The sequence below is a fragment of the Chlorocebus sabaeus genome, chromosome 1 (assembly GCF_047675955.1).
Source record: "Chlorocebus sabaeus isolate Y175 chromosome 1, mChlSab1.0.hap1, whole genome shotgun sequence".
Lineage (NCBI taxonomy): Eukaryota > Metazoa > Chordata > Mammalia > Primates > Cercopithecidae > Chlorocebus > Chlorocebus sabaeus.
Window position 1 is genome coordinate 8,634,892 of NC_132904.1, and position 17,240 is coordinate 8,652,131.

Genomic DNA, 17,240 nt, shown 5'->3' on the forward strand with positions numbered 1-17,240 from the left:
GGTGACCGAGTTCAGCTCCCATAAGGTGGCGGCACCTAAGGAGGAAGCAGCCAAGAGTGGCTGGGGAAGAATCAGGAGATGGGGCCGTGGTGGGGGTGGGCGGGAGGCCTTGGGGAATACTGTGTTAATCATAAAATGAGCAACCACTTCGGCTGTTTTCAAGTATTTCTAATGGGACTTCTCTGAGCCCCTGGCCACCATCCGGGGAAGGCCGAGGTCCAGCCTCCGCTGGCCCTGGGAACCTCGAAGCCGCACCAACCGGCTTAGGATGGCAGAGCCACCCTCCTCAGCCTCGGCCCACTCTCCTCCGCCTATTGAGAGCCCAGGTGGAGCGGAGAAAATGCCGGTGCTGGGGTAGCCTCGTCCAGCTTTATTGCTCTGGAGAACAGGAGGGCAAGCCGGCGCGGGGCGGCAGTGCCCAGGCATCCCTCTCCCCGAGGCTGCCGGCCCGGCCGTGCAGTCGGGGAGGACCCCGCACCGCCTCAAGCGCGCGCACACACTCGGTGACAAATAAATACGGCGGCCGCCCCGCCCGTGGGGTCGAGGATCCGCCCTGCCCCGTCCAGGGAAGCGCGCTGGCGGCCCCTAGCGGACACGCGCGCGGTATCCAGGACGGCCGGGTCCTCCGCAGCGCAGTCCCAGGGTAGCGGCGGACTCCGGGGGCGCGAGAAGTTATGGACCAGCCAGGCCGGTGGCCTCAGCTCAGCACGCAGCGTTCCCGCCGGCTCAACTGCCGGCTCAGCTTGCGGCGCCGCTGTTCCAGGCCGCGTTCCAGGCGCTCGTCCTCCTCCAGGGCGCTGAGGGGAATGGGTTCGAGTCAGTGCAGCGTTGGGCGGGGTCCACACCAACCCTCTGCGGGAGCATGTCCTGGACCCTCCCAACTCCCAGCGCCGCCCAGCGCCACTCACATCCGTTCCTTGTGGTCCAGGTCCCGGACCAGCTCGTCACGCTGGTTCACCAGCGACACCAGCTCCTCCAGCAGGAGCTGCTCTCGGTGCTGCTGTGCGGACGTTTTCTTCCAGTCTGAGGGTCGAAGCGGCTAAGCGTCAGGAGGCGCGGGCCCGGCCCTGTGCCACCTCTACCCTGGCTCTGTCCTGCCTCCTGCCCCCTGAGCCCATGTCCCACCTTCGATGGCCAGCATGGCCCGCAGCTCGCGGCTCAGCAGCTCAAACCTTCGCTCCAAGTCCTGCTCCTCGATGCTGGACGGTGCAGGGGGGTGACAGGTCAGGAAAAGCGGCATAGGGAGAGAGTGCCCAGGGCTCTGGCCACTCCCTGACCCCATCCCACCTCCCCAGCAGTTCCCAGGGAGGGCAGGGCTGACCTCCAGTCTCCAGACCACATTATCTCTTTTCTTCTGTTTTCTCCAATTGCTGGGTGTTTATGTTGCCCCCCAACCCTGAAGGACCCCTGAAGGATTATTTGGATGAACACTCATAAACAGGAAGTATTGGCTACAGTTATTCTGAAAAATGATCCCAAACGCAAAAGGGAGGCAAAGCTGTTCCCACCCAGCAGGATGACAAAGGCAATGGCCGCAGAGTGGCTTTGGACCCCACATGGGAACCAGATCATATCTCTCTGGGCTTCTGTTTTCCTTACTGTAAAGGAACAGGGTCACACTGGGAAATTCAGCCCTCAACTTCCTGGGCCTCGGTTTTCTTTTTCTTTTCTTTCTTTTTTTTTGAGACGGAGTCTCCCTCTGTTGCCCATGCTGGAGTGCAGTGGCACAATCTCGGCTCACCACAATCTCTGAACCCCGGGAGGGTTCAAGCTATTCTCCTGCCTCAGCCTTCCCATTAGCTGGAACTACAGGCGCCCGCCACCACACCGGGCTAATGTTTTGTATTTTTAGTGAAGACGGGGTTTCACTGTGTTAGCCAGATGGTCTCCATCTCCTGACCTTGTGATCTGCCCACCTCGGCCTCCCAAAGTGATGGGATTACAGGCGTGAGCCACCGCGCCCAGCCGGTTTTCTTATTAGTAAAAATAGTTCTAATTTAAGAGTTTTATCCTTAATTTTTTTTTAATTTTTATTTTTTGAGGCAGAGTCTCACTCTGTTGCCCAGACTGGAGTGCAATGGTCTGATCTCAGCTCACTGCAACCTCCGCCTCCCGGGTTCAAGCGATTCTCCTGCCTCAGCCTTCCAAGTTACCGGGATTACAGGCACATGCCACCACACTTGGCTAATTTTTGTATTTTTAGTAGAGATGGGGTTTCACCATGTTGGCTGGTCTTGAACTGACCTCAGGTGATCCGCCTGCCTCGGCCTCCCCAAGTACTGGGATTACAGGTGGGAGCCACCGCACCCGGCCAGTGTTACACTTTAAGCAGCAAATTGGTTAGGACAAAAACAGTCAGATGGAGGAGGAATCATTTGTCAAAAAGATCTCTGTAGGAAGAAGAAAGTAGTGAAGAACCCTAACCAAAGTAGCTGAGAGTCCCTCTGCTCTCCTGGCCCGGGGCCAGCACTCACAGTAGCTGCAGCTGGTCCTGCCTCCGGATAAGAGCGTTCTTCTTGTTGACCAGGGTGAACCACTCCTGGATCAGCACCTCCTCCTGCAGTTTGTTGGCACCTGCATTGGACAGGGACAGTCACCAGGCCTGCCCCCTGCCCCCGGTATCAGTGTAGGGCAGCTGGGGGTTGGGGGAGGGGGTTTGCTCCCTTGTGACATCCCAGAAGCCAGAACTGGGTGCCTCAAGGAAGCCACTTCAGGGCCTCAGCATGCCTGGCTGTAAAATGGGAACGCTGACGCCAGCCGTGCCTCTTCCCAGCTCCTCCCAAGGTCAGGAACAGCTGCAGGGCCGGGCAGACCTAGTGACGTGTTGGGGAAGGGACCCCCAGATGCATGCCCCACCTGACTCCATAAGGCTCCTCAGCTGTGTCTCCACCTCAGACGCCCGCCCATCTATCTGCCTCTGCTCCTGTTCCAGAGCCTGCAGCTCTGCACACACATACTGACTTGTGTCCTGGAACCGTTGCTGGGGTGGAAAAGGCAGAGAACAGGGTGGACTCAGCCCAGGCCCTGAATAGGAGGTGCTCAACCATCAGCTCCTCCCACTTAGCCCTCCTTACCAGCCCAGCCTCCTCCCCTGGGCTTGGGGGTGGCTCCTCCGAGAGGGGACTCCCACCTGCAGACAGAGATGATGATAAGGTACCCCTTAACCACCACCCATCCCCAGGAAGTCCCCAGTCCAGGCTTTGTGAACAGCCTGAACTGAGATGGTCACCACTCCTGCTACTCACCAGGGGGCTGTTGAGAGGCTGCAGCTGTGGGTGGGCCCGGGGCAGGGCTGGGGTCAGGGGCCTGGCCTTCCTGTGGAAGAAGGGGCCAGTGAGGGCTGGGAGGGGTTTCCCGCCAGCCTGGGCCTGGGGCCAGCCAGAGCCACTCACACAGAGGGGAGGAGGGGTCCTTGACCCCAGCCCTTGCCCGACCCTGCCCCTCCTCTAGTCCTGCATGCACACAACCCCTGGGCCCACCTCCTTCCAGGGAAAATGCCTCCTCAAGCAAAGGCCATGGCCTTCATCCTTCCTGGCTCTGTGGCCCTGGGCCTATCCACACCCAGGCTCCGAGCCTCCCAATTCCCCTCCTGGGGCTGGGCTGACCTCCAGCCTCACAGGGTGAGAGCCTTTGAAGGGCCCAGCCCAGGCCTCTCCTCCCCACTCTCTTTTTTTTTTTTTTTTTTTTTTTTTTGAGATGGAGTCTCGCTCTGTAACCCTGGCTGGAGTGCAGTGGCAGGATCATGGCTCACTGCAACCTCCACCTCCTGGTTCAGGTGATTCTCCTGCCTCAGCTTCCCAAGTAGCCACCTGCCACCACGCCCCGGGGATTTTTGTATTTTCAGTAGAGATGGAGCTTCACCATGTTGGCCAGGCTGGGCTCGAACTCCTGACCTCAGGTGATCTGCCCACTTCAGCCTCCCAAAGTGCTAGGATTACAGGTGTGAGCCACCACGCCCAGCCTCGAGGACTCCTTCATGGAACTCCCTCAGGCCACTTCTGACTTCTGTCAGCTAGTGCTGGCTTCCCATCATGGCCAGGGCCCCATGCAGTGACCATTGCACTCCCCCGATATGGCCCCATCTGTGTGATCCAGCCCAGCCCTGCCTCCTGCAGAGGCCCCACCCAGGCTCCCTCCCCTTCTGTCCTCAGGGCTTCCCAGACCCGGACCCTCCTGAGCCAGCACCTCCACCTCCTGGCCAAAAGGGGGTGCCCTGCTGCATTTTCAGTTCCCACACCCAGGAGCAGCTGCTGCACGCGCACACACACAGGCTGGCTGGATCCAGGCTGGCTGGATCTCCGAATTTTAGCCTGGAAGGGCAGGGCTGACCCCATGTGCCTACCCGCCCCTAGTGACTTGCTGGGACTGTTAGTGCTGGGGGTCCCCAACTTGCAGCTCAGCTGACAGCCTGGCCCCTCAACTGCTCCTGACCTGGCCCCCCAAGTCTGGGTCATCTGACCTGTGTCAGGGTCATGGGGCAGGGACAGTGGTTGAGCCACCCATGTCCACTCCCACCTGTACCTCTCCGAGAGGCAGCCCTGGACATCCCTGGCTCAGGGGCCATCCTCTCTGGCCTGGGGCAGTGGTGGCTTCCCACCAGCCACCATCATGGCCTGCCTGCTGACTCAAGCTGAAACCGAGGCCTCTCTGACACTCTCCCCCACCTTTTAGGTGTAACTGTTTCACACCTCTCCTCAGTCCCCCAGCCTCATGCCAAAGCCTCAGGCAGCTCCAGCCTCAATGTTCCTACCACCCTGAGCCACGCCTAGACACCGCCCCCTGGCCACAGTGACCGACTTTCAGTTCCCAAAATAGCTTTCTCAGCCTGGAGTCAGCCTCCATCTTGGGCTGCCTGGTACCAACGTGACCTCCATGACCCAGCCCAGCCCTACTTCCTCCAGAGACCCCCCTGCTGGGGCCCCCATGCTCTTCCCACTGCCCTCCCTGACTTCCATGTCTCCAGAAGCCTCCTCTGATCCCCAGGCTGGGTAGATGCTGCTCCCATGGCCTCTCCCATCACAGCTCCAACCCCCACTCACCCCGTCACAGCTGCTGGTTTCCCATGTCTCCCCCTCATACAGAGCTGGGCCCAGAAAATACACCCGGGGTACACTGACTAATAACAACAGCTCATATCTACCAAGTGTTTCTGTGCCCGGCACTTAAAGCACTTTATGTGCATTGACTCACCGGATCCTCCCAACAGCCCCGGGAGGCAGGGACCATGACCCTCTCCGCTTTACAGATGAGGAAACTGAGGGTCAGAGATGAGGCTCCTAAAGGGTCTGGTCTAGGACCCAGGGTTGTCTAACCCAAAACTTTTTTTCCGAGCTTGGCCACCAACTTGCTGTGTGCCTCGGGGCCAGTCACACCCATGGGGCCATTGTTTGTGTCCTTGTATGTAAAATGGGAGAAAGCCCAGCCCTGTGTGACCTGGGAGCTGCAGGGCTTCTAGAAAGGAATCTAAGGAAACACACAGCTCCCCTCTTTTTGACAGCAATCTGCAGAGAACCTCAATGCCACCTTGCAAAAGGCTTTCACACACACTGTAAGAGCCCATGGGCAGGCCAGGCACATAGAGAGTGCTGAGCTGACGGGACAGGCAAAGGCAGGAGAGTGGAGAAATCCAGCCTCAGCAGCAGCGGAGCTTCCTCATGCCAGGCCTCATGGGAATTTCAGTGCTTCCTCATGTCTAACTCAAATTCCTTTTTTTTTTTTTTTTTTTTTTTTGAGACAGAGTCATGCTGTGTCACCAGGCTGAAGTGCAGTGGCACGATCTCGGCTCACTGAGACCTCCGCCTCCAGGGTTCAAATGATTCCCCTGCCTCAGCGTCCTGAGTAGCTGGGATTACAGGCCTGTACCACCATGCCCGGCTAATTTTTTGTATTTTTAGTAGAGACAGGGTTTCACCATGTTGGCCAGGATGGTCTCAATCTCCTGACCTCGTGATCTGCCCGCCTTTGCCTCCCAAAGCGCTGGGATTACAGGCATGAGCCACGGTACCCGGCCTCAAATTCCTCTTTCAATACCCTCATGTCTGGCCCCTCCTCGAGGAAGACCAGGACTTTGGGAGCTCCCAAGGGCCGGGCCAGGTCAGACCACCTCCCACTGCACACAATGGGCATGAGGGATGGGGGTGGTGGGTCAGACATCTCCTGTGAGACAAGAGTTGAGGGAAGGCCTGACTTGGAAAGACCAGATGCTGGAACTGGGACCCAGAGGGGCATAGGTTGGCACCTCCCCTTTAAGATTTAAAGAACCACTGACACACATTAATGGGGGTGTGGCCAGAGGCCAACAGATGGGCCAAAGCTGGCCTCATCCTCTTGACTCCTGCGTATCATATCTCCTACAGGCGGGCATCACCCGTGCCCTCTGTCTCTCACTCACAGGCTCAATGCTGTGCCTCTGACCCTACACCCAGGACTCCTGCTCTCAGCCTAGCCTCATTGCCACTTATGGACCTTCTGGGAGATGGCTGGCAGTTCCCTAAACGAGACCTGAACTTTCCTGCTGCCACGTTTTTGCTAATGCAGGTCCCACCATTTGAGAACCCCCCTCATTTTTCACCTGGGAAAAACCTGGCCATCTTATCAACCTAGCACCTAGCTCAAATGGTGGCTTCTTCCAGAAAGGCTTTCCCAATGAATTCACTCCTTTCCTTCAAACGCAGGGGTCATTCCTGGACAGCTGAAGGTTTGCAGCAGCCTGGCAGAGCTGCCCCTTGGTTCACAGGCAGGATGGGGCAGTGCTGGGACCCCAGCTGGAAAACCCGTGTCCTGGACTCCAGCAGCTGTGGGTCACTGAGCAAGTCCCTGCTCTTTCTGGGACCATGCCCCTTTCAGCACAGTGACATGACACTCTAGGAGATGACCTGCAACCCATAGGGGATGACAGCAGGGACATGGGCCCTCAGGATCTCCCATCTCCAACCTTCCATTGTAAGAAAAGAGGAGACTGGTCTCCAGCATCTGGGGTTAAAGATGCATGCCAGAGTCCTGGGGCTGGGAAGCCCTGGAGAATCCCTCGAGTACAGATAGTCTGCACCCAGCTTACGGGGCAGGGTGGCTGCTGGTTGATGATGAGCCACCTGCAGGGAAAGAAATGCCCAAACCCACCTTCCAGCCTCCCAAGCGCTGGGCTGAGGGCCAGGAATGTGGATCCTGCGGGAGCCTGTGATTCCCCACACCAAGTGCCAAGCACTAAAAACCCTCAACACTTATCCCAGGCTGGCGGCAACGCCTGGGACCCTGCCTGGCGGGCTTGAATGCGTCCCCTAACAGGGAACTCACTACCACACCAGAGGACTTTTCCACAGCACCAGGGTCCCTCTGATCAGAAAGCCCCTCCCAGGTCCAGCCAAGCCCCGCCACTCTGAAACCGTCACCTTCGCGCCAGCTCTGTCCTTGGGGCCCCTAGGGACTCGCCCCGTTCTCTGCCCAGCTTCCCGGGGAGGAAAGAAGGAGCCCTGACACTCACTGCAGCCACAGCTCCCGCAGCTCCGGCAGCTCCCGCAGCTCCGGCGTCCGGATCGTCCACCGAGAAGGAGCTGCTGTTCCGCAGCCTTGAGCGCCTCTTCTTGAGCAGGTCGGCGTCGCGCACGTGGGAGAAGGAGCCGTGCGCGCGGGGCGGGGGCACCGGCCCGGGCTCCCCATTGACCGAGGGCCGTCGCAGCCTCACGCCGCCACCGCCCGGCGCCCCCGCCCCGTTCACCAGCCCCTCGACCGGGACCTCTGCGGGTCGCGCCTCTCGGGGGACCTCGGCCCCGCTGTCCCTGCAGGCGCGGCCCGTGTCCGCGTTCCTGGAGGCCGCCCCCGGGGCCGCCCCGTCCGCGCGGTCTTCGGCTTCCTTGGTCTCCTGGGGCGCCTCGGCCCCGTGACCGCGCAGCCGCTGCGCCAGGCCTCCGGCGTCCAGGTCGTCGGGCGGGCTGGACTGGGCGCTGCCCACGCGGTACGTGCCGGCGCCGCCGCCGCCCTCCAGCTGTACCAGCTGCAGCTCCTGCCCGGTGCAGAAGGCGCGGATCTGGCATAGGTACGTCATGACGATGAGCTTGTCGGGCACCGACAGCAGCACCATGTCCGCTGGCTCCAGCAGCCGCGACACGCCCAGAGCCGCGAAGCCATCGAAGGCCTGGGGGAAGGGTGCGCTCGGGGTCAGCGGCGGTGGTGGCCCGCGCCACCCAGCAACGCTGCAGTGCCGCCCCGCGGAGGGGGTCCCCGGGATTGGCACCCCAGGCTTTGCCTAGCAACACCGCCCCCTCCTAACAAGGGAAATCCAGCAACAGGGCCCGCCCTCACGTTGCTTAGCAACGGCACACCGTCCGCCCCGTTACCAAAGTGCGGTTTTGGAAAAACCATCTAAGGGAGGAAAAACGCTTTAAAACAAACAAACAAAAATAAGGAAAACAAACAATTTAATGACGAAAGGGGTAAAAAGTGGCAGAACTTCCAGAAGCCACTGCTGGACCCAGCAGCCCACCTTATCCAAATCTGAGACTGAAAGCCTGGCTCTCTAGACCCTCCTTCCCTCCAGGCAGCCCCCCATCCCATCTCACCTGCTTGTTGTTCTGCTTGATGTTGAGTGGGTCTAGGGAGGCATAATCACTGCAGAGAGAGTGCTGGTCAGAGACTGGGTCCACATTGCCCTCCCTGATGGCTCCGCCATCCATTCCCACCCCTCTGGCAGCTCACATCTTGTCTGGGTAGAATCGGTGCAGGATGGCACAGAAGGCCAAGCCGTTGCGCCAGGATGTGGTGAAGTTGGTGATGCGGACGCCACGGTAGCCAGCGGTGACTGCCTGGCACCACTCCAGCAGGGACTGGCTGGAGCTGACCACGGCAGGTGTTGCCTGGGGACACAGGGGTGGGCTTAGGGAATGTATAAATGGGATCTGTGCCCTCTGCCTCTTGGGGAAGCTCATGCCTGGCACAAAACAGCCCCATCTCTGAGCTTGCAGGGGTCACCACAGACCACTGGCCAGAGCCTTGGGGCCAGGTAAAAGGGTTTCCAGATGCAGGGTTATCTGCCAAGGTCACCTAAAAGGTCACCAGCAGCCAGACCTCAAGGTCAGCCCAGAAAATCAGCTTAAAGGTGTCCAGCTCCATGCGGCCCAGGGAAGATGGGGTAGGAGAACCAGGGCATCCTGAGAAAGGAAGGGATGAGGGGGCTCCTTCAAGCTGAGCCCCGCACCCCACCCGATCCCATTCCACCAGGTGGGTCCATGCAGAGCCGCCGTTCGCTCAGCCCCAGGTTAGTGGGAAGCAGCAGACTGGGCCCTCGGCGGCCCCCATCCCTACCTGGCTGCCCAGCAGCCTCCTGTCCTCTTCAGCCTTCTCTGGGGAAGAGGCCCTGGGTGCCCCAGCCCCTGCCCCACTGGCCACCTGTGCTTCGGGCGGGCTGGCCTCTGCGAGGCTTCCCTCAGCTTCTTTCCCCTTCTTATTTCCCAAGACCCCAGCCTCCGCTTCCTGGGCCTTAAAAGTACCAGATTCGTTCTCTGGAGACTCTAAAACCTTCATCCCTGCTTCCTGGGCCCCCCAAGCCCCAGATTTTCCCTCTGACATCCTCCAAACCCCAGCCTCTTCCTCCTGGACTCTCAGAACTTGACTCTCTGACCCTTGTACTCCTGAAATCTCTGTTTTTGCTTCCTGGGATCCTAAAACTCTTGGCTGAGTGACTGGGGCCCTTAAAGCCTCATATTTGAGAGCACTCCCAACTTCAGTCTCTGCTTCCTGGACCCCTGAAATCTGAGCCTCTTCCTTCTCAGCCTCTGGAACTATAATTTCTGTCTTTTGAGTCATCAGTACTTGGGCCTCTGCCATTCCAGCCTCTGCCTCTGAGGTCCCTGAACCCCCCACCTTTGTCTCCTGGGCCCCAGCTACCTCAGATTCTAGCCCTGGGACCCCCAAACTCCTAGATGCTATCTCTCGAGTCCCCAATATCTCAGTTTCTACTGTCCCAGTCTCTGTCTCTGGAACCTCTGAACCCCCAACCTCTTTCCCCTGAATCCCTGTTATATCAGTTTCTATCTCTGGGACCCCTGAATCCCTAGATGCTATCTCTTGGGTCCCCAATATCGCACCTTCTGCTGCCCCAGTCTCTATTCCCGGAACCCCCAAAAGCCCCACCTCTATCTCCTGGACTACCAATATATCAGACTCTGCTATCTCAGCTTCTATCTCTGGGACCCCTGAATCCCTAGCTGTTATCTCCTGGGTCCCTAATATTTTAGCCTCTGTCCCCTTAGCCTCTGTCTCCGGTACCCTAGAAGCTTCCACCTCTGTCTCCTGGGTCCCCAGCATCTCAGATTCTGCTATCGTATCTTCTATCTTCAGTGGCCCCAAATCCCTAGCTATCTCCTGGGTCCCCAGTACCTCAGTCTCTGCTATCTTAGTTCTTGTCTGCAAAACTCCTGAACCCCCAGCCTCTGTTTTCTGAGTCCCCAGTACCTCAGATTCTGACGCCCCAGTCTCTGTCCCTGGGGTCTCTATGACCCCCACCTCTGTTTCCTGGGTCTCCAGTCCCTCACACTGTCCTGTCCCAGCAACCTCTGACTCCAGGACCCTTGATCTTGCTGCTTCTATCTCCAAGGCCCCCAGTATCTCAATTTCTAGTGTCCTAGTCTCTGGGAACCCTGACCCCTCAACTTCTTTCTCCCGGGTTCCCAGCACCTCCAACCCTACCACCTCAGTCTCTGTTTCCAGGACCGCTGAAGCCCCAGCTTCTGCCTCCCAGCCTCCCAGACCCCTGGATATTGCCCCCTGGGCAGGTGATAACAGGGCCCCCTGCCAGCTGCTCACCTGGGGCCTGGTGCTTACTGCTCCAACAGAGGGGCCCTGCTCCAGGCCTGTCCCCTCAATACCAGGGGCTCCGCCCCTCACTTCTACACCCTCTCTCTCCTGGCCTGCAGCAGCCCTGGCCCCCTTCAGGTCACCAAGTTTCCCAGAGTACCCTACAGTCTGATCCATCGTCCTGACTCCCACCCTCCCCTGAGAGCCCCTTGGAGGAGCCTCAGGGGTCCCCCTGAATCTTGCCTCAGGCATCAACCCTGTTGCCTCTGGTCCCTTAGTGTCCACATGTCTCACCTTTGACCTGTGCTCAGCATCCACTTGACAAACTGCTGAACTCTCTTCAGCCTCCCCAGCTCTGACTCCTGACCTCTTAGTGTTTGCCTCTCTGCCTCCTGACCTCTTAGTGTCCACCCCACTGGCCTCTGGCCTGTCCCCAGTGCCCATCTCTTCAGCCGTGACTCTCTGCCCTCCAAAAGGGTCTCCAGAGCCTTTATCCTCAATGCTCAGGCCCAGCCTAGCTCCATGGGCTTCTGTCCCTTCCTGAGGGCATGCCTGGGCCTGGGTCTCCCTAGCAGAGCCCAATCCTGCTGGAGGAGCCCCTGAAGCTTTGGGGACCTCATCTTCCCCTTGGGGGACTGGGGGCCGGAGGGCATCAGAGCCTTTCCGGAGCCGAGGGGCCGGGGTTGGGGCCGTGTCCTGGCCTGGCTGCCTTGAAGACCTGAGAAGAAAGCAGGAGGGCGAGTTGGGGGGCTGCTGTGGCCCCAAATCTCAGCACCATCCCCCACCCCTCAGACTGTTGGGGCCCTGGAGAGGCAGGTTGGTGGGGTGAGGACTGCGGCTCCTATCAGGGGGCAATGGGGGTGGGGCTGGTTCCAAAGCTCACCTCATCTCTGGTGAGGTTTCCGGGGGCCTTGGGGCCTCAGGGCCCACCTGGCCCCCGGCTTCAGTAGCTCGTTCTGGCCCCTGGCCTCGGGAGGCTCTGGCCGGGGGTGCAGGAGCACTCACAGGGGCTGGGCTGGTATCCTCAGCATTAGAAGGGCTGGCAACTGAGAAGAAAGTGGGGGATGCTGTGGCCTGGGCCCAGTGACCTGGGGTCCGGTCTCTACCCCCAACCCCAGCCTGGGTCTCACCTGTCTGCCGGGGTCGTCCTTGACCTTCCTCCTCCTCCTCACAAAGCGTCTTCAGCTCTCGAGAGGGATCTGGGGGTGGTAGGAGAGGGCAGAAGGGCAGAGTCAGCCCAGGGCAGGGCCCTGCAGGCCTGACCCCCTCCCCCAACTAGGGTGCAGGGCCTACCTGGGAAACGCCCCAGCCTCAGGGCACCGCCCCGGCCTGTGAGAAGAGACAGGCCCACAGATGTGGAGAGAAAGAGAGAGAGAACCACAATAGTGGACAGAGAAAAAGCCTGGACAAGCAGCGGGGAGGGATGAGGAAGCCCCAGCTGGCCCAGGAGGGCTGGGGGTGAGGGATCAGGAGCCGGGCTTCTGACCCAGCTGTCCTGGGTCAGGTACGGGCCTGGCAAGCACCACACAGGGATGAGAAGAGGACCCAGGAGCCCAGGGAGACACTGGGAACCCATCCTCCAGGACTCAGTTGAAGACTAAGGCCATCATGGAACCAGCAGCCAGGTTGGGACGATTGAGGCTGCCGGGTTGGTTGGAACTGCCTGGGCAGTTATGAGTTCCCATCACACGGCGGGCACAGCAAGTGGCTGGTGGCCCGGGAAACCCTCCCTCCCCAGGTCTTGGCAGTCTGGATCCACAGCAGGCTGTGAGCCCACCTGGCTGGGTGACTTGAGCCCGGGCCTCGGGGGCTCCTGGGCCATGAGCCTCGTCTTCATCACTCTCAGCAAAATCATCCAAGTTGCCCACATCACTAGGCTTCACACTCATGAGGCTTGCAAGACTCTGCATGTCATCGTCCCTGGGGGGCAGAGGTTAAAGGTGAGGGTGGCGGTTAGAGGTCACAGGCCAGGGTCAAGGAGGGCAGGTAGGCACTCACGTGGCACGGCCCTCCCGCAGCAACACCCCGGAAAGAGTGAGGCTCAGCTCAGCCTGCACCACCTTCACTGACTTCGGCTTCAGCCGCAGCTTCATCGGGACTTGGGCAGGCACGGGCCCTGCATGGCGGGCCAGGTCCACCTCGGCCGTCGCCAGCACCTTCCGCTGCCCCTTAGACTCCTGTGGGCCAGAGGAGAGACCAGGGGAAGGAGCATCAGTGCTGTCCCAGGGTCCCCAAGATTCCAGACCCAAGCCCACTCCAGACACTCACATTTTCAATAATAAATGTCCACTCTTTGGCCTCATACTGGTCCACGTGGGGGTCCTGGGAAGGAGTGCTGGTGAGTACACGGCTGCTGGGGCGGCAGCAAAGGGAGCAGAGCCTGTGCTGGCTCAGGAGGTGCTTGGTGGTGGTGGCTTTTTTTTTTTTTTTTTTTTTTGAGACGGAGTCTTGCTCTGTTGTCCAGGCTAGGGTGCGATCTTGGCTCTCTGCAACCTCTGCCTCCCAGGTTCAAGCAGTTCTCGTGCCTTACCCTCCCAAGTAGCTGGGATTACAGGTGCGTGCGGTGGTGGCTTTTACACATGCTGCTACCTCCTGGGATGCACCCCAGGTTGTGGTCCCAGCTGCCTCTCATGCTGCATGTGTTGGGTAAATGCTGCCTCCTCCAAGGAGACCTCCTGGGCCAGTCATTCTTAGCAGGCCCCCCTAATTCTTGGCCTCACCCCCCGCATCCTCTTCTATCTGGATGAACAACCTACCAGGAGACCCGGGTGACTGCCCGTGTTGCAATTGCCTGCCCTGTTGCCATTCATGCTGGAGGGCTAGAGACTCACCCTGTAGAGGGTCACGGAGATGTCCACATTCTCAGGTACCATCCACACCACGGTGCCCCGGTATGGGTTCTGGATGCCCGGCTGCCAGCTGTGGGCCTACAAGGGGCAATCTGAGTCCTCCCCCGATCTTAACTCTTCCCTCCCACACCCACCCTATCACCAACCTTGACACCATCTTCCTCTCTCCTCTGTGGATTCTGATCTGAACTTGAACCTGACTCCACTCCCCCATCAGCCCCCATCAGCTTCCCACTGGCCCCCATCCCTAACCTGGATCACCAGTTGCCATCCTTCCCCACCTTGGAGCAGATGCGTCGGTTCCGCCGGGTCCACACTACCACCAGCTTATCTGGCTGCCTGGGGGAGGGGGAGGGAGAGGGGGAAAGAGAGTGGGCTGCCTGGTCAGGCTCACCTGCCTCCCCATCTCCTCTTTCTCCTCCTCCCCCAGCTCCCTCAGGGTCTTCCTTCTGCCCACCTCTCCCTCCTCCAGGAGAGGGCCTGGGCAGCCCTTTATCTGGGGCCACAGGGTGCAGGGTGGAGCTGCTAAGGCAGGGTGGGGCCACAGCAGAAGGGCAAAGGCCCAGACAGTGTGGGCAGGCAGGGACTATGAGGAAAGACAGCAAGAGAGACAGGGACAGGCACATTCAGAGACCAAGACACACAGAAACACAAGGACCTGGCAAGAGATGCCAGACACAGATGCGCACTTGAGCATTGTGTACACACGCAGACTCCGACACAGGGAGAGACAAAGACGAGGGATAAAAGAAGTCCCTTCTCGCAAAGATGTTTGTGGAGCGCCCACCATAAACCCAGCCCAGTTTTGGGGACAGAGGCGGGCAAAAGAGGGGCAAGACCTTTCCGATGAGGACAATGGAGGTGGGGGCAGACTACCAGTCAAGAAAGAAAATAAATTAACAAGCGAACTTCAGGGTGATGTGAGGGAACCCCTTGGGGGTCTCCTTGAGGTTGGGTGTCTGAGCAGAGACATGAGTGGCAGGGGGATGGGCTGTGTGAGGATCTGGAGAAAGAGGGAATGGCAAGTCCAAGGGTCTGCGGCTGGAGGGTGACGTCAGAGAGAGGGGCAGAGAGTTGGGGGTGAGGCCAGAGAGGCAGTAGAGGGTCAGCTTGTCATTAACCAACACTGCCATCCCTTGCCCACCATGTCCAGCCCTTTGCTGGGCCCAGGGGTCCCAAGGAGGATCAGTTTTCAGCGAGATGTTGACAGTGGAGCCTGGGGGGCAATCAGGGAAGACTTCCAGGGGTGACATCTAAACTGAACAGCATATATGCCAGGTCAGAGGAGAGGCAGAGGCAAAGCAAGAGGACAGAGATGGCTGCGCAGGGCCCATTCTCAGGCACTGAGTGTACTCATGGCTGGGCCTGGGGGCAGAAGGCCCCTTTGGGTTAGATGTTCAACTGCTGCCCAGGAGGGGTGATGCTTGAGGGGACAATCCGGCCGAGGGCAGCACACAATCTTGCCTTGCCTGTACCCAGCCCCATGCCAGACGCTTGGGTTTGCCCAGCTCATTGTTCCTCTAGGGGCCAAGCCAGGATAACTGGCTCTCTGTTAACCCTGAGGATGCTGAGGCCCAGACAGGTTTGGAGCCAAACAAGGTTACACGGTTGAGCCTAGAGCCCTCCAGCCCAGAGCCAAGTTCCCTTCCCCAAGCCCAGATTGCTGGCGATGGCAGAGCAAGGGTAACTAAGGGGCCTTCCCAGAAAGGGGAAGCGGACAGGGGGTGCCTAGGGAGGGCGGGGCTTGGCTGGGCAGCCTGACTCAGGCTGCTCACGCCCTCCTGGGAAGCTGCAACCTGGGCAGGGGCAGCTTCCCGGCCTGGGCTCCAGGCTAAGCAGCCCAGGAGGCCCTACCCACAGCCGCCTGTGACTCAGCTGCGTTGACACTGCAGGCACCCTCAGCCTGCTGTGCCCAGTGTTTCCCTGGCCTCCCGCAGGATGCTGGAGCAGGAGCCAGAGGCCAGAGTTCAAGTGCCAGCCCCCAGGTTCTCCCGGGCTCTGCTGAAAGATGTGAATAGCCCTCTAGCAGGCCCAGTGTGGGCAAGGCCAGGGATATGGCAGCTGCCCAAGGGACCCCAGCCTCCTGCTCACTCCCCTCCCCCTGGACCCTATGGTCCCTTCCTGCCCCAGTTCTTCCCCTGGGGAGCCTAAATTTAGCCCCGTCTGGGGGGTGAGGCCCCCACAGCTGTGCCCTAATCCAGCCAAGGGAAGCTGACACCAGCAAGCACGTATATTTAGGGTGTGACGCAGGGGCCTGGGCAGCTATGGGTGGCGGCATGTGAACGAAATGCCCCTGAGCCTGCTGGTAGTCCGGGCTGGGGCCTGCACCCTCTCGTGAATCACCCCTCACCCTTCCACCTTGCCCTCCACAACCCTCTCATCCCGGACACACAACCTCCTAGGTCCTCAGGCCCCTTTAAGCTGCTCCCCGCCTCCCTCCTCATTCCTCCCAGCACTCAGTTTCCCCTTTTAAGGACATTGTGGAGATGTTTCCAGCCTCCCAGCACTCTAGCTGAAGAGGCGGGAGTTGGAGGGGTTCTTCTGGCTCAACAAGATGACAGGGGAGGAGGGGGCAACATCTCTGTTCTTAGCTGGACTAAGTAAGGCCAGGGAGGTTCCTGCCCCAGCCCTAGCCACCTGCAGACCTCAAAACTTCATCCCTTTTCTAATGCCACCCTGAATCACCTTTCTGGCACAAGACACGCGGCCTCCCTCCCCCAACCCTGACCGCAGCTGAGGAAGGAGTGGACACAGGCAGAACCTCAGGCCTGAAAGTCCTGACCCCCGCGCAGGGAAGGCTGCCCACACCCCCAACGCCAGGGGTCCCACAAATTGCAAGGGCACTTCTGAATCTCCAAGCCTGGGAACAGAAATAGGGCCCAAGCTGGGGTGGGGGCCCATTTGGTCATTGGGCTGGGGGGCAGAATCCTCTCAGGCTCAAAGGGCTGGATGAAGTCCCAGTTCGGAGGAGACCCCCGGCCTCCCTCCCACTCACCATTTCTTGGTGCACTCCAACACCAGCTCGTGGTAACAGGCCACGAACTGGAACTTGGCCGCCCGCTTGCCCACGCGCTGCAGGCGCTTCCACACCGAGGTCATGGCCCCCGCCGCCCCGCCGCCCACTTCTCAGGCCCGGGGCTCCCGCTGGCCCGCCACTGCTGGCCCGGCCCGGGTCCCCATGGCCTGTCCACGCCGCCCACCCCGTCCGTGCGGAGGTGTCCCAGACTCCGACCCGGGACCGCACTCTCCGCTGCCGCCGCTGGGGCCCACCGGGTGGTCTGGCTGAATCGGCGGGTCGTCTGGGGCGCGTCGGGTGGCCAAGCGCGGAGCTGGGAGCGCGCCGTTTCCTGGAGCCGCACCCCCGTCGGAAGGCGGGCGGGGCTCCGGCGCGGGGCGGGGGCCGGGGCAGGAGCGCGGGGGGCGGGGCGACCCGGCTTCCGGGGCCTCGCGCAGCGACCCGGGAGAGAGAGCAGGAGCGGGGGCCGGGGGGGGACTTGGAGGGGGTGTCACCCGACCACAGTGCCCCCTCGGGGCGCGCAGAGGCTGCGTGGACCCCGAGAGAGGGCAACCAGCAACTTCGTGCCACCCTAGAGAGCGCTACCC

At 60.2% G+C, this 17,240-nt stretch overlaps 1 protein-coding gene across 4 annotated transcripts; it reads right to left on the minus strand.

Moving 5' to 3' along the window:
• Positions 1-355: 355 nt before the first annotated feature.
• Positions 356-17,012, minus strand: EHBP1L1 (EH domain binding protein 1 like 1). Of its 4 annotated transcripts, XM_037997466.2 has the most exons (20): positions 16,633-17,010; positions 13,919-13,976; positions 13,620-13,715; positions 13,057-13,110; positions 12,787-12,965; positions 12,566-12,708; positions 11,919-11,987; positions 11,672-11,834; positions 11,083-11,506; positions 9,298-9,471; positions 8,692-8,849; positions 8,556-8,604; positions 7,481-8,131; positions 3,246-3,315; positions 3,075-3,130; positions 2,857-2,980; positions 2,475-2,574; positions 1,126-1,199; positions 909-1,023; positions 356-797 (listed from the first exon to the last, which is right to left on the minus strand). In XM_037997466.2, exons 1-20 carry the CDS (start codon positions 16,734-16,736, stop codon positions 698-700), a joined length of 2,961 nt encoding a protein of 986 aa, XP_037853394.1. In that variant the 5' UTR covers positions 16,737-17,010; the 3' UTR covers positions 356-697. The 4 variants fall into 4 exon arrangements, with proteins under 4 accessions (XP_037853394.1, XP_007983621.2, XP_007984038.2 ...); XM_007985430.3 differs by having other exon boundaries at positions 9,298-11,506; positions 16,633-17,012; XM_007985847.3 differs by lacking the exon at positions 9,298-9,471.
• Between the last annotated feature and the right edge of the window lie 228 nt (positions 17,013-17,240).

Bases quoted from the DNA above. Each gene is read 5' to 3' on its own strand.
- EHBP1L1 (XM_007985430.3), bottom strand. From the start codon at position 16,736: ATGACCTCGGTGTGGAAGCGCCTGCAGCGCGTGGGCAAGCGGGCGGCC. The intron at 11,988-12,565 runs GTGGGCTCACAG...TACCACCCCCAG, and splicing joins GGCTCAAGTCACCCAGCCAG to ATCCCTCTCGAGAGCTGAAG. The intron at 3,316-7,480 runs GTGAGTGTCAGG...CTTCTTCCACAG, and splicing joins CTGCGGGAGCTGTGGCTGCA to GAAGGCCAGGCCCCTGACCC.